Below are 11,350 nucleotides of genomic sequence, written 5' to 3'. Positions count from 1 at the left end.
TTTTTTGCTAGAAAAAAAAACATTAGTAACATTTGATTTTTTTTTTGACGTTCAAGAAAAAATTAACTTGACTTGCAGCCAAGCACGGATCAATTATCTAGTAGTTACTTAACTCGGCCAAGCACGGATCAATCATCTAATAGTTACTTAACTCAGCCGAACTTGACGAGTTAATTCAAAGGTCAAACCTGAGTTGAATTTCAAGTTAAACCTATTTTATTATTAACCTACGGCCAATAAAATAATAAACTACTCACAAGTTATCCAACAACTTGATACCCAACCCCCTTCTATAAGTTAGACTCTCAGATGAGTCTGAAAACCATGTCAGAGAATAACATGTATACAAAAATAATATCTATTAAAAAATATATAAAGGTCGAGATTGTTAATACCGTTACATTCCAAAACAGCTCGGTTTGACACGCACCCACTAGGAAAAAGGGAAATGAAGTATCCAATTTCATTAGTAAAATCTCGAATCGTCTCGTAAATAGCTCTAGTCTCTGGTTTGATGATCCTGTTTTTTCTACATTTAACACATGTATGATATCAACTGGGTTGCACCGTACACCATCTTATTTTCTGGCAATGCGGATCTGTTATTAATGAGAGGGTTTGATTACAAAAATCTTGTTTTCAGAGCTCTAAATTGGTATAATCGTTCATTCAATATTACATCTCGGAGGTGTATGAACTCGAAGCAGTTAAAGACATCTAAACAAAACTTTTGGGCAAGGCCACAAGTCAATGAACAAAATCATAGAATTACTAATATAACATTTCGCTCCACCAAAGTGTTACTTGCTGATATCGATCTGGCTAATACCTTGCAAATTGTCGCTTTTCATCTCCATCACCCTGCCTTCCGTAAGGATTGCTCTCATTGAAACCATTTCGGCTTCCTTTGTGTGTTTTCTTCCTAAACTTGGAAGCATTGCTTTCCATGTTTAGATTCACCTTTGGTGGAGAAGAAAAGCAAAATGAAGCAGCAACAGCCTGCAGATACCCAACATTAGCCATTTCATTGCTCCAAAAAATAAATATAATTGTTCGTGCATGTAATCGCCCTTCTAGAATGTTAGTGACAAGAATGGTACCTGCAGATCAAGTCGGTGGACATTAAAGATGTCCTTCATAGAATGTGAATTATAGGCCAACATGTAAGATCTATATGCATCTTTAGCTGACTTGTTCAAATAGTAGTTGTTGGCCACCAACTTCTCCTGAAACAATCCAGTAGTTCTATTTAAGTTCTTTATAACTTTAGTTACCAGGATGAAACATGCAACTGTGAAGAAGTAGGACAGTACCAGCTGAGACTGAACATTTGCCAGCTTCTTCTGATCAAATTCATACTCTTTGACAGGGACTTTTGCTGCCTAGAAGAGAGATGGTAAGTTAAGAGTACACAAAAGGTGATTACAAAAGCAACGTTTAATCTTTATGAACACTCTTTTTCAATCTGATAGCAGATTTCAAGTATTCTTGCTTTTCAAAATTCTAATGCTGTGCATCCTACTGCATGATGAAACAAAACCAATTATTTATTGCACTGAGGTGGTGCCCTCTTCATAAAATAGAAGAATTGGAGATGTGTAAGATAAGCAGCTGTGATGAATCTCCTACATACCTTCAGATAGCGCAAAAACTGTAGCTCTTCTGGAATCAGGAAAAGCAAGGCATTTCCTTTTGCACCTTCCCCTCGTGCTGTTCGACCAACCCTGTGGATGTATTCCTGAAAGCAGTAAATTCAGAGCGCATGTTACTGAACATGCATGAACAAGAACATTGAGATATTAACTGAAACATGCTAGCTAGAAAGTATGAGCACCTTGGGTTCATCAGGAGGATCAAACTGCACAATCCAGTCCTACAAGCAGAAAAGGAAAGATAAGGAATAAATATTAGCCGACCTACAAGGAAATACAGCTTTCATGGTCTGAATGATAAATTATTTTTTTTATGTGGAGGCCTTTAAGTGAGCAATTTACAAATTTTGAAGCACGAACCTTTCCAAAATCCCCAAAACCCATGTCGAGTTCAAACAAATCCAAATGCACCGTTTTAATTGAAGGTAATTTTGCAAAAATTTCAAATACACAAGTCAATCAATTAATCTAAACACCCACACCAAGAAAAGGAAACTTCCAGAGGGTGTCTTAATGGGAAGAGGCCAGGGAGATATCGATAGATGAAAAAATAATGTCTACAAATATTATTTCAATTTTCAACAACAATCACAACCCTCCCCCAACAAAACAAACACGACCCACACAAGCTTCTAGGGGCATAGATCTTAGAAGAAAAGCCTTGGTGAACAAAAGACTCATACCACAGCAGGAATATCAAGTCCACGAGCTGCAACATCAGTACAAAGCAAGATGCCTTTCTCTGCTTTGCAGAAATCAAAAAAGGTAGAGGTTCTTTTCTGTTGCTTTTGTTTTCCATGGATATCAAAGCATTCCACCTGAATGTATCTGAGAAGATCAGCATGAAACTTGACCGAGTTACATGAAGAGAAGAAGACCATCACTTTCTTTGACAAATTTCTCTTCAAAAAGGAGTACAAAAGGACAAATCTCTTGGCACTTGGCACTACACAATAGCCTTGCTGCAGACCTTCATTTGTGACCTACAATAGCAGACATCTTGTTAGGTTTAAAGCAGAGAGCTTGTTCTTGCTTATACATATGTTTATATGTATGAAAACAATTAGAGACTTAGAAGCAACAGCATATCTACCTTCGTTCTACCATCATCCACATCAATATATACAGGAGTTGTCTGAAATGACAACCGAGCAAGGTCCTCCACCTGAGATGGAAATCCAACATCAGTTGGATCAACTAGAAGAAAAAAAAATACTGAATTTCACTATAAAATAAAAGGAAGAAAAAAAAAGCTGAAATTGTGTTACAATCTTAATCATTGAAATTCTGATTAAAGAGAAAAGGCAAGGAAAAGCATGAGTAGACTGAGCCAACATCAAAATGTGATGCCTTGAGAAAGATACCTTTTTAGTTTGGGTAGCTGAAAATAAAGCAGTTTGCCTAGCCTGCACATTGATTAGTGAACTCATCAGCTAAAAAGCATTAGATATTGCCAAAAAGAAATCTAAATTGTCATTGCAACCACAAATAGGAGCATAGCATTTAATGCAAATACACCAAATACTATAAGAACAGCTTAGCAACTTACTACAAAGTGCTACTACTAATAATGTATGGAAAACATAGAGTTGATCAGTATAGTTAACATAAATTTTTTCACAGATTCCTTTGTGTTATGAACATATCTTTTTTACTTCTGAATCAAAAATCATACATGCATCCCAACATAATTACCGAAACATAATTTACCTTTGGTAGAAGCTTGATAATTTGCTTCATTTCTTCCTCAAAATTTGCCTCCAATATCCTGTCTGCTTCATCAATCGTAAGGCACTGCAAGTTTGAAAGGTTATTTAAGAATTAGGTAACGCTCTCAAGCAACTAATTTTACTACAGGGAGGAACATTTATTGATAAGATTTCTACGTAAGTCTTATACTGGCAATTACTAAACAACTAATATAGGCAATTACTAAACAACTAATATAGTCATAAGCTATTCAACCCGTGGTATCGGTTTGAAAGTAAAACAAGTAAATCATCATCTATAACAAGGTTAAAGCTTTATACAAGTTACCTTTAGATTCTTATAGATAAATCCCTTCGTATTTTGAAGATGATCAAGAAGTCGACCAGGGGTTGCCACTAGTAAATTTACCCCTTTAACAAGGCGTTCCGCTTCTCCTCTTCTTGCTGCACCACCAATAACCAAGCCAAGAGTCTGAGAGTGATACTTGAGAAGGTCTTTTGCCACAGCATGAGTCTGCAGGTTTAAATGTTGGATTAATCAAAAGAAAACAACAACTATCCAGAGCAACAAAATCTTCACTTTTCCAAACACGTTTTTTTCCTCCTTTTAATTGTGGCAAGTTGAGACCAAATTAGAGCATAATACCAATATAAAGTCACATCACTTTCCTCCTAAGCCAAAAGAAGGAAATTCAAATTGCAAAATTCATTGAAGCAGAGTCCATCAGATATGCGATGCATTCTGCCAACTAATTTACAATTTAAATAAAAGATGATAATCTTATCATTTGAATTAACTCAACCATCAATTACAATTTATCAGCAAGCATAATGTATATGTTAAAAGGACAGAGATCTTTTAACAGAAAGGGATATGTAAACCAGTAAATTCCATTTTTCTACACCTGCTTTCATAATGACATGAAGAGAAAAGAAGGCAACAATTTCTAGTCCATAAATAATCCTAGCTCACAGATAATTTCTACAGGCCTCCTAATTGAAGATTTATAACATGGAATAAAGCCTGGTTTGACCAATACTATCTGAAAGGGAATAATATGATACTTCACAGGGAAGCGTCTGCGGGACAAGGATTATACGCATTTCTTTACCTGTATTGCAAGTTCTCTTGTCGGGCAAATAACAACAACACCCGTTCCATTGCGAGGAGCAAAATGAACATTATGTAATAATTCTACCGCTGGTATTAGAAACGCAAGAGTTTTCCCAGAACCTGTCCTTGCAGCACCAAGAACATCTTTTCCTACTAGGAGTGGTGGAATTGCCCTGGCTTGAATCTGTATTTGCAATGATACATCAGATATAAGAAACTTTTTATGCGCAAAAAGGGCAAAGAATGCAGACATCCTTAGGAAATTACAGTGGACAGTATATCCTTCCTCTAGACAGAGAGCAAGAAGATCTTTATATATAGAAGTCCCATCTAGACAAAGAAACATTACAAAGCAAGAAAAAATCTCACATAGAATTTGGAAAGCTTGAAGTTGTAATAAACTATCTTATGTAATGACATCAGGCTGTTCCTTAGAACTTAAAAAGAAAACAATATACCTGTGTCAAATTCTCAAATCCCATCTCTTGAATAGTCTTACGAGTGGCTTCGGATAATCCCAACGAGTCAAATGACTCCGTACTCATAATCCCACCTCCACTTTTCACCTTCTTCACCGTCTCTTTCTCTTCCTCCTCCTCCTCCACCTTTTCTTTTTCTTTCTCTTCCTCTTCACTTTCCTTCTTACTCTTCTTATTTTTATTCTTCTTCTTCTTATCTTTCACCTCCTCAACTTCCCTATCCTCCTCCTCCTGCTCCTTCGCTTCTCCTCCTTCGATTTCATTGAGATTTTTCTCTTGTGCTTCTTTTTTTGCTCTGTTTCGCTTACGTTTTCTCTTCTTCATCTCTTCCTCCTCTGCTGATCGATTGTGCTTCTGTTCTGCCATGGCGGCCACTGATTTCTGATTCTAGCTAGCTAGGGTTTTGTCGAGGGAATTGGGAAGACGAGTGAACATGGGGTTTATGGAATTTAGCATCTACAACTAAACCCTTCAAAAGTGAGTTCAAAAAGGACTTATAAGAATGGACTGGCCTTTTGGGATCATAAGTTTGGGCTTGGTTCTGGGCCACGTAGTTTTGTGGGTCCATTTCCCTTATTACATCATAATCCGAGAATTATTTAAAGGAAAAATAATTACTTTTTATGGTAAGCTTGTTTTGCAAAAAATATTTCTTTCATAAAATAGATTATTTCTTATTCATGATTTATTCATGATGATAATAAAAAATATTGCAATGTTTGTGATAAAAAATGTGATGGTGATAGTATAAATGATGTTTATTATAATAACAAGACAATGATGATAATGATAATAAAGATAAAATGATGATTATTTTAATAACAAGACAGTGGTTATAGAAAAAATGATAATAATAACAGTGCTAATTATAATGATAATAATAAAGTTATAGCAATTGTTTTTATAAAATGATTGTTGTCGTGTAACAAATTAATAATAAAATAATGGTTATATTAATAAAAAAAATAGTGAATGATGATAGATAGAGGTTAGGTGGAATAATGGTTAGTGGTGATTGTATCAGTAATGATGAAATTTATAGTAATGTTGAATCAATAATAAAATAATAAATAATAGTGGTTGAACATTACAATGAAATAATAATTATGAGATAATATCAACGATGATGATGTTGATAGGTGAATCATAAGTTAATATTCCACAAGAATAAAATTAAAGAAAACTTGTGACATCCAAAAGTTTTTGGATACTTTTTTTCATTTAGCCTTGGAGCATCACAATATAATGGAACACCTTAGATAAAAAGAAACGGAAGACAGAGAAGAGGCCGAATCAAAAAATCAAGGAAAATGAATTTAAGCTAGAAGAAGGTTTCACCTTTTCTCTATATATAAATGAGAGAAAACCTTCGAAATTAGCATCACACAGCCTCCAAACGTTGCCCCCACTTCTAGGACATCATTTACTATTAACAAAATCACCATGAAAGTTAAGCCTGAGTTATGTTTTTGAAAACTCAGTCTTGAACCAGTAAAAGTAGGTAATTACAAGATATTTACATCTCAAAAGTTACTGTTGAATGCATGTACAGTCGTGCTCACGCCAGTGCATAATCAGCTACTTCACATGAGAATCATAGGTCATATATACAGGATCTGGAACTACAAGGGGCAACTTATCGATGTACATGAATAGCCTCTTGCAATCCTGAACCATGATCGAGGATAAATCAACAACATCAGCGTTGTCTGTATAGATCCAAAGGTCACCAGAATTGACCCTTTTAAGACAACCGCGACAGAAGGGGCACGATTGAGACCTCGGGAGCCTGGGATGAAAACAGAGCACATCAAGTTACTGTAAAAGTTAGGAAAGACTAAGAAAACATAGGCTCACAACAGCATTAATACTATGAGGACACTTTTAAAATAAGAAAACATAGGCCAACAAACCCTTCAAAGACGTAGTACACCAGTCAAGGACCTTCATTCCTGAGACTGAGGGTTGGCCTAACAGCTTTAAGATGGTTCAAAAGTTCCAAACAGGGAAGGCATGTGCAACAGAAAATTATGTGCAGAGAAGTGATAAAATTGACCCTTTTTCTAAGATGTCCACGAGTATAAAACAACCTGTAGAAAAATACGATCATTTATCAAGCAACAAGCTCAGGTGGTTCTATACAAGTTAAAAGGATTCTTCTGTCTTGTGCAAGATGAGCCACAGGGTGGCATGAGATTCTTATAGACCCAAAAATAGACCAGTTAAAAGCCCACAAACTTGCGAGCAATTATTCAGCATCACAGGTGCACTGATCTCTACTCTTAAATCAATGTGGGGTTAGATAGGTTTCACAAGTGAGTTTCATAAGAAGGTGAAAGGAAGAACAATCACCAGATGAATCAAGTAATTGTCCAAACTTCAATTTCAGGGGAAAAACTAAAGATACATCCACATATTTTTTATTTTTTGTTGCAGTAAAGATAAGATATACAGAAATTGTCTGGGACCCATAGATAGAAGACAGAACGCTTACCAATCCTGATAGCACCTCAAACACAAAGAATGACTGCAATTAGGCAAAACAACCTTGCTGTTCATCTCCAGGCAAATCCCACACTCTTCTTCCCTTTCTATGTCGAATTCTGAGAGTTTCCCCTTATCCCCCAACTCATTTTTTCTTCTATATCTCAAAGTACATGCCTCTTTCTGTTTCCTATCTTCCACATCCGTAATTCCTCCTTGAAGTTGCAACAAAGAAGGAAATATCACTGCTGTTCATAGAAAACAAAACTTGTAAGCTTGAAATTTGCTTCTACAAACTGAGCATGTGATTCCATCAAAATTTAAGGGTCTGCGAAAAAAGTTCAAAAAGTTTAACCTTCTCAGAGTATCACTCACCATAAAATTCTCCAATGCTAGCTTTTCTTTCTTGAACAGACATAGTGGTTTTCCCATCTGCATAGGTCTGCACCAATCACCACACCGTCACACCCCAACAAGAAGTTGTAATATTATTACTACATTTTTGAAGGTGATGAAGTGAAGAACAATCACAATAGACAAATTAAATAGATAAATAACCAGGCAACGAAAATGGAAGGGCACATAAAAGGGGTATGCTGACAAAAACAATTCTATAACAAGCAAACTGAAATGAGTACCGTGGAAAGGAACGCACAAGATAAATAAGAATTCTTAGCAAACCAAGGGCACCAGCAAGGTTACAATCTGTCCACTGGACGAGAAAGAGAAAAATTTGGGCGGCTGGGCTATATGATAGTCGCATCTGAAGACGAGCTCCATCATTCTCCCTCGGATGATCTAAAGCACTGCATTAGCAGGATAGCATGTAAGCCACAAAACAATAAAACTTATTCACTCATTCTTCCCTTGCATGAAAAAATGAGAGAAACAATGATCAAAGACAGGAAATTGTTTAGACCAATAACAAACAACTTTGCTCTCTAATTGAGATAAGCACGTTCCATCCAAATAAGCCCTTACAAAAAATCAGGTCTAAATCTAAGAGATGATGCAGTAAATGTCGAAAACCACAGTAACAGTATGGCCGGGGTTAAATTATGACTACAAGTTTTATTTAAATTTACGTTCTTACAGAATAAAAAACACTGGTTTCTTTCTAGAAACTCTGAATCAACAAGCAGTAACGTGCCTGCTTTGCCAATCTTAAGGTTTCTACTGAACAAACTAGCTTAAAGACAAGAACTAAAATCAATATAACTAATATCGATCACAGAATTGAATAGCGGGCCACATTTTGCTAGAGAGAAAAGAAACACAAGAGACTGAAAACTTTATCTTTAATAAATACAAACTTAGATGCATCTTCTTCTTTTAACAATAATTGATGGCTACTTGTTTTAAAATCATTATAACTATAAGAGAAAAAAAATTATTAGGCTACAAAAAGTGAAACATCAATTTCCCAGAAAAAAAAAATCTTATTCTTCTGTTTTAAACATGATTGGTCGTAAGTTTATAGGATTTTCACAAGAGAAAACTAGAAAAAAAAAACATTTGTTTTCTCGTTGAAACACAGTCCCTTTAAATCCAACTTTAAGAACATAAATCAATTCACCAATTAAATAAGATTCAAGAATCATCGTAACTGCATTTTCTTATAATTCGGAAATTTCTTAATCTGGTTTATTCTCAACGGAAGAAAAGACAACAAGGTTGTATCCAAATTGCAAGGTATACCCATCACTAATGCAGTAGAGATTGAGAGCATAAAACAATTACGCCTCCAAAAAGTTAAACCTTACCAAAAAACAATTAAAATCAAATAGAAGAGAGAGGGGGGAGGGAGAGTACAGAGTATTGGCGTGCTGGATGTCAGCTTCGAGAGCTTTGAGAGAATCCTTGAAAGACAACTTTCCCATGCTTAGGCTCACTATTGTTATTTTCTCGGAAACCAATTCTCATCAAACAAACAAGAAAATAAAACTCCCCTCCGTGATTACAATTCTGTCTCGAAAAGAATTCCACGACAAATCAGATAACTTAGAAAAAGAAATCATACGATAAACCCCACTTGGCAAAACCGCGCACTCCGGCTCTTGTTTGTTATGCTCCTCAAAACTAGACGCAGGTCTGGCGTATGAGTCTATTTACTACTTTACCCTCTTCCGACAGATTTGTCCCTTTCCTTTATTTCCAAGTACCTCGCGGAGTTCGTATCACGATTATACACTATGTTTGTTTTTTTAATGGAAAATTAAAAATATGATAATGATTATTTTTTATTTTAAAATATAATAAAATATTTATTTTATTTTTTAAAATTATTTTTAATATTAATATATAAAAACAATATAAAAAATAAAAAAATAATTTTTAAATTAAAAAAATTAAAATTTAAAAAAACATAATTTTAACTGAACCAAACTAAATATATATATATAATTGAAATTGAATATATTTTTATTAAAATTTGAATTTATTTATTTATTTATTTTTTATATTATTTTAATATATTAATATTAAAAATAAAATTTTAAAAATAAAAAAAATATTATTTTAATATATTTTCAAATAATAATATTTTCAACCATTTTATACACTATCGTAAGCTTTTCGAGATCCATGATTGTTACTTGAGACAAGCAAGGAGGGTGCCTTTGGAAACTGAAATTGCAGTTGTTCTCGATAAGTATTGGAAAGCAAAAGCACATTCATGAACTGATTACATGTCGAATGTTACTCCTCTGTTACATTTTGAAATACCTAGTATATATTTTTCAGTGATAAAAATTTAAAATTTAAAAATTTATTTTTCATGTGGTTCATATGGTTTTAGGTTCGAGTTCTATGATTGCTAATATTGATGGTCACTGAAAATTTATCTAGTCGTTAACTTCAGAATCCATGGAAGATTAATCAAGGTACATATAATCTACCGTGGACACTCCACATAAATAATAATAATAAAAAAGTATAAGATTTGGATTTTACCGCCAACTGTTTAGGAAATTAAAAGAGTTATCCACCAACTAGTTTTAGGATAAGAAATTGAATAGCTTTATCGGTCCACTTAAGCCCGTGATATAATATAGTAAGCACCTCCAAGTTGACTGAGATAAATATTAATATTAACATTGAAGTTTCTCGTATTGTTCACTGGAATGACAAAATCAATACAAAGAACTGGTTCCTCGGCCGATCTTGCGCTCTCGAAATGTACATTTCTTCCGAAGATATTAGGTGCGTGAGAAATTTCATTACTTCTGTCGCATCTTGCAAAACCCTCGCGATAGCTCGATGTCGTGGTGACTCTTTTTAGAAGTGGAAATTAATTTCGGGGTCTTTATTTTATAAATAAGAGAGTCGCCATCTAATATTATGGTTATTATGAATCCTAACTGGTCTTTCAGAGATTCTAAGGCAAGAGACTGCTTGTGTAAATGAAATGTTTTAGCATCCCTAGTACACCCTACCTAAGGTAAGCTGCTTGATGTTTGGTTTGTCTTATAATTGCTATGGTGTTGGTGTTCTCTAATCAATTTTCCTAGGATGATTTTGCTATGATGAATAGACTTGGGTTCAAAGTCTAAAAAAAAGAACCCTCAGCCAATGTGGATAATACCTTTAGATATGTCTATAGAGTGTCAAGGAGAACCGATACAGATCTTTTAAAATCTGTGTTTGATTTGAAATAAATTAACCCATGAATTAAGAGACAACTAAGATAGAAATCTAAGGAGATTCAATGTGCTTAAAAGCTCATTTTTCCCTTTAGTATTTTAAGTGTTCGCAACTCGTAAATTGCAAGGAAAAGAAACAAAAAAAAACTAAGTTAGAAATCTAAGGAAATTCAAGATGCTTTAGAAATCCATTTTTTCTTTAGTATTTCATACTTTCACGACTCATAAACCGTGGAAGCAAAATTTGAAATGTCCTCAATTATAATAGAGG

General features: G+C 34.5%; 2 protein-coding genes across 4 annotated transcripts; both read right to left on the bottom strand.

Annotated features, from left to right (window-relative positions):
• Nucleotides 1-578: 578 nt before the first annotated feature.
• Nucleotides 579-5,428, bottom strand: LOC133686672 (DEAD-box ATP-dependent RNA helicase 51-like). Its single transcript, XM_062107023.1, has 12 exons — nt 4,934-5,428; nt 4,474-4,659; nt 3,690-3,875; nt 3,363-3,446; nt 3,017-3,058; nt 2,746-2,817; nt 2,336-2,635; nt 1,835-1,873; nt 1,634-1,738; nt 1,314-1,382; nt 1,101-1,226; nt 579-999 (listed from the first exon to the last, which is right to left on the bottom strand). Exons 1-12 carry the CDS (start codon nt 5,318-5,320, stop codon nt 823-825), a joined length of 1,773 nt encoding a protein of 590 aa, XP_061963007.1. The 5' UTR covers nt 5,321-5,428; the 3' UTR covers nt 579-822.
• An 841-nt stretch (nt 5,429-6,269) lies between these two features.
• Nucleotides 6,270-9,541, bottom strand: LOC133699990 (E3 ubiquitin-protein ligase AIRP2-like). 3 transcript variants are annotated; one of them, XM_062123550.1, is made up of 5 exons: nt 9,251-9,538; nt 8,094-8,244; nt 7,814-7,880; nt 7,449-7,683; nt 6,270-6,743 (listed from the first exon to the last, which is right to left on the bottom strand). In XM_062123550.1, the coding sequence occupies exons 1-5, from the start codon at nt 9,316-9,318 to the stop codon at nt 6,533-6,535; spliced, it is 732 nt and encodes a 243-aa protein (XP_061979534.1). In that variant the 5' UTR covers nt 9,319-9,538; the 3' UTR covers nt 6,270-6,532. The 3 variants fall into 3 exon arrangements, with proteins under 3 accessions (XP_061979534.1, XP_061979527.1, XP_061979540.1); XM_062123543.1 differs by having other exon boundaries at nt 7,449-7,686; nt 9,251-9,535; XM_062123556.1 differs by lacking the exon at nt 6,270-6,743 and adding an exon at nt 6,750-7,044 and having other exon boundaries at nt 7,449-7,686; nt 9,251-9,541.
• Between the last annotated feature and the right edge of the window lie 1,809 nt (nt 9,542-11,350).

The sequence above is a fragment of the Populus nigra genome, chromosome 1 (assembly GCF_951802175.1).
Source record: "Populus nigra chromosome 1, ddPopNigr1.1, whole genome shotgun sequence".
Taxonomy (NCBI): domain Eukaryota; kingdom Viridiplantae; phylum Streptophyta; class Magnoliopsida; order Malpighiales; family Salicaceae; genus Populus; species Populus nigra.
Note: the sequence above shows the minus strand (reverse complement) of the source record. Positions and strands in the feature narration are given on the sequence as shown.

Excerpts from the sequence above, each read along its gene's own strand:
- LOC133686672 (XM_062107023.1), bottom strand. The coding sequence starts at position 5,320 with ATGGCAGAACAGAAGCACAATCGATCAGCAGAGGAGGAAGAGATGAAG. Across the intron at positions 3,447-3,689 it reads TTATCTATAAGAATCTAAAG|TGCCTTACGATTGATGAAGC; the intron begins GTAACTTGTATA and ends TCAAACTTGCAG. Across the intron at positions 1,383-1,633 it reads AGTTTTTGCGCTATCTGAAG|GCAGCAAAAGTCCCTGTCAA; the intron begins GTATGTAGGAGA and ends TCTCTCTTCTAG.
- LOC133699990 (XM_062123543.1), bottom strand. The coding sequence starts at position 9,318 with ATGGGAAAGTTGTCTTTCAAGGATTCTCTCAAAGCTCTCGAAGCTGAC. Across the intron at positions 7,687-7,813 it reads TAGCATTGGAGAATTTTATG|CAGTGATATTTCCTTCTTTG; the intron begins GTGAGTGATACT and ends TTCTATGAACAG. Across the intron at positions 6,744-7,448 it reads TTGAGGTGCTATCAGGATTG|GCTCCCGAGGTCTCAATCGT; the intron begins GTAAGCGTTCTG and ends TTTTCATCCCAG.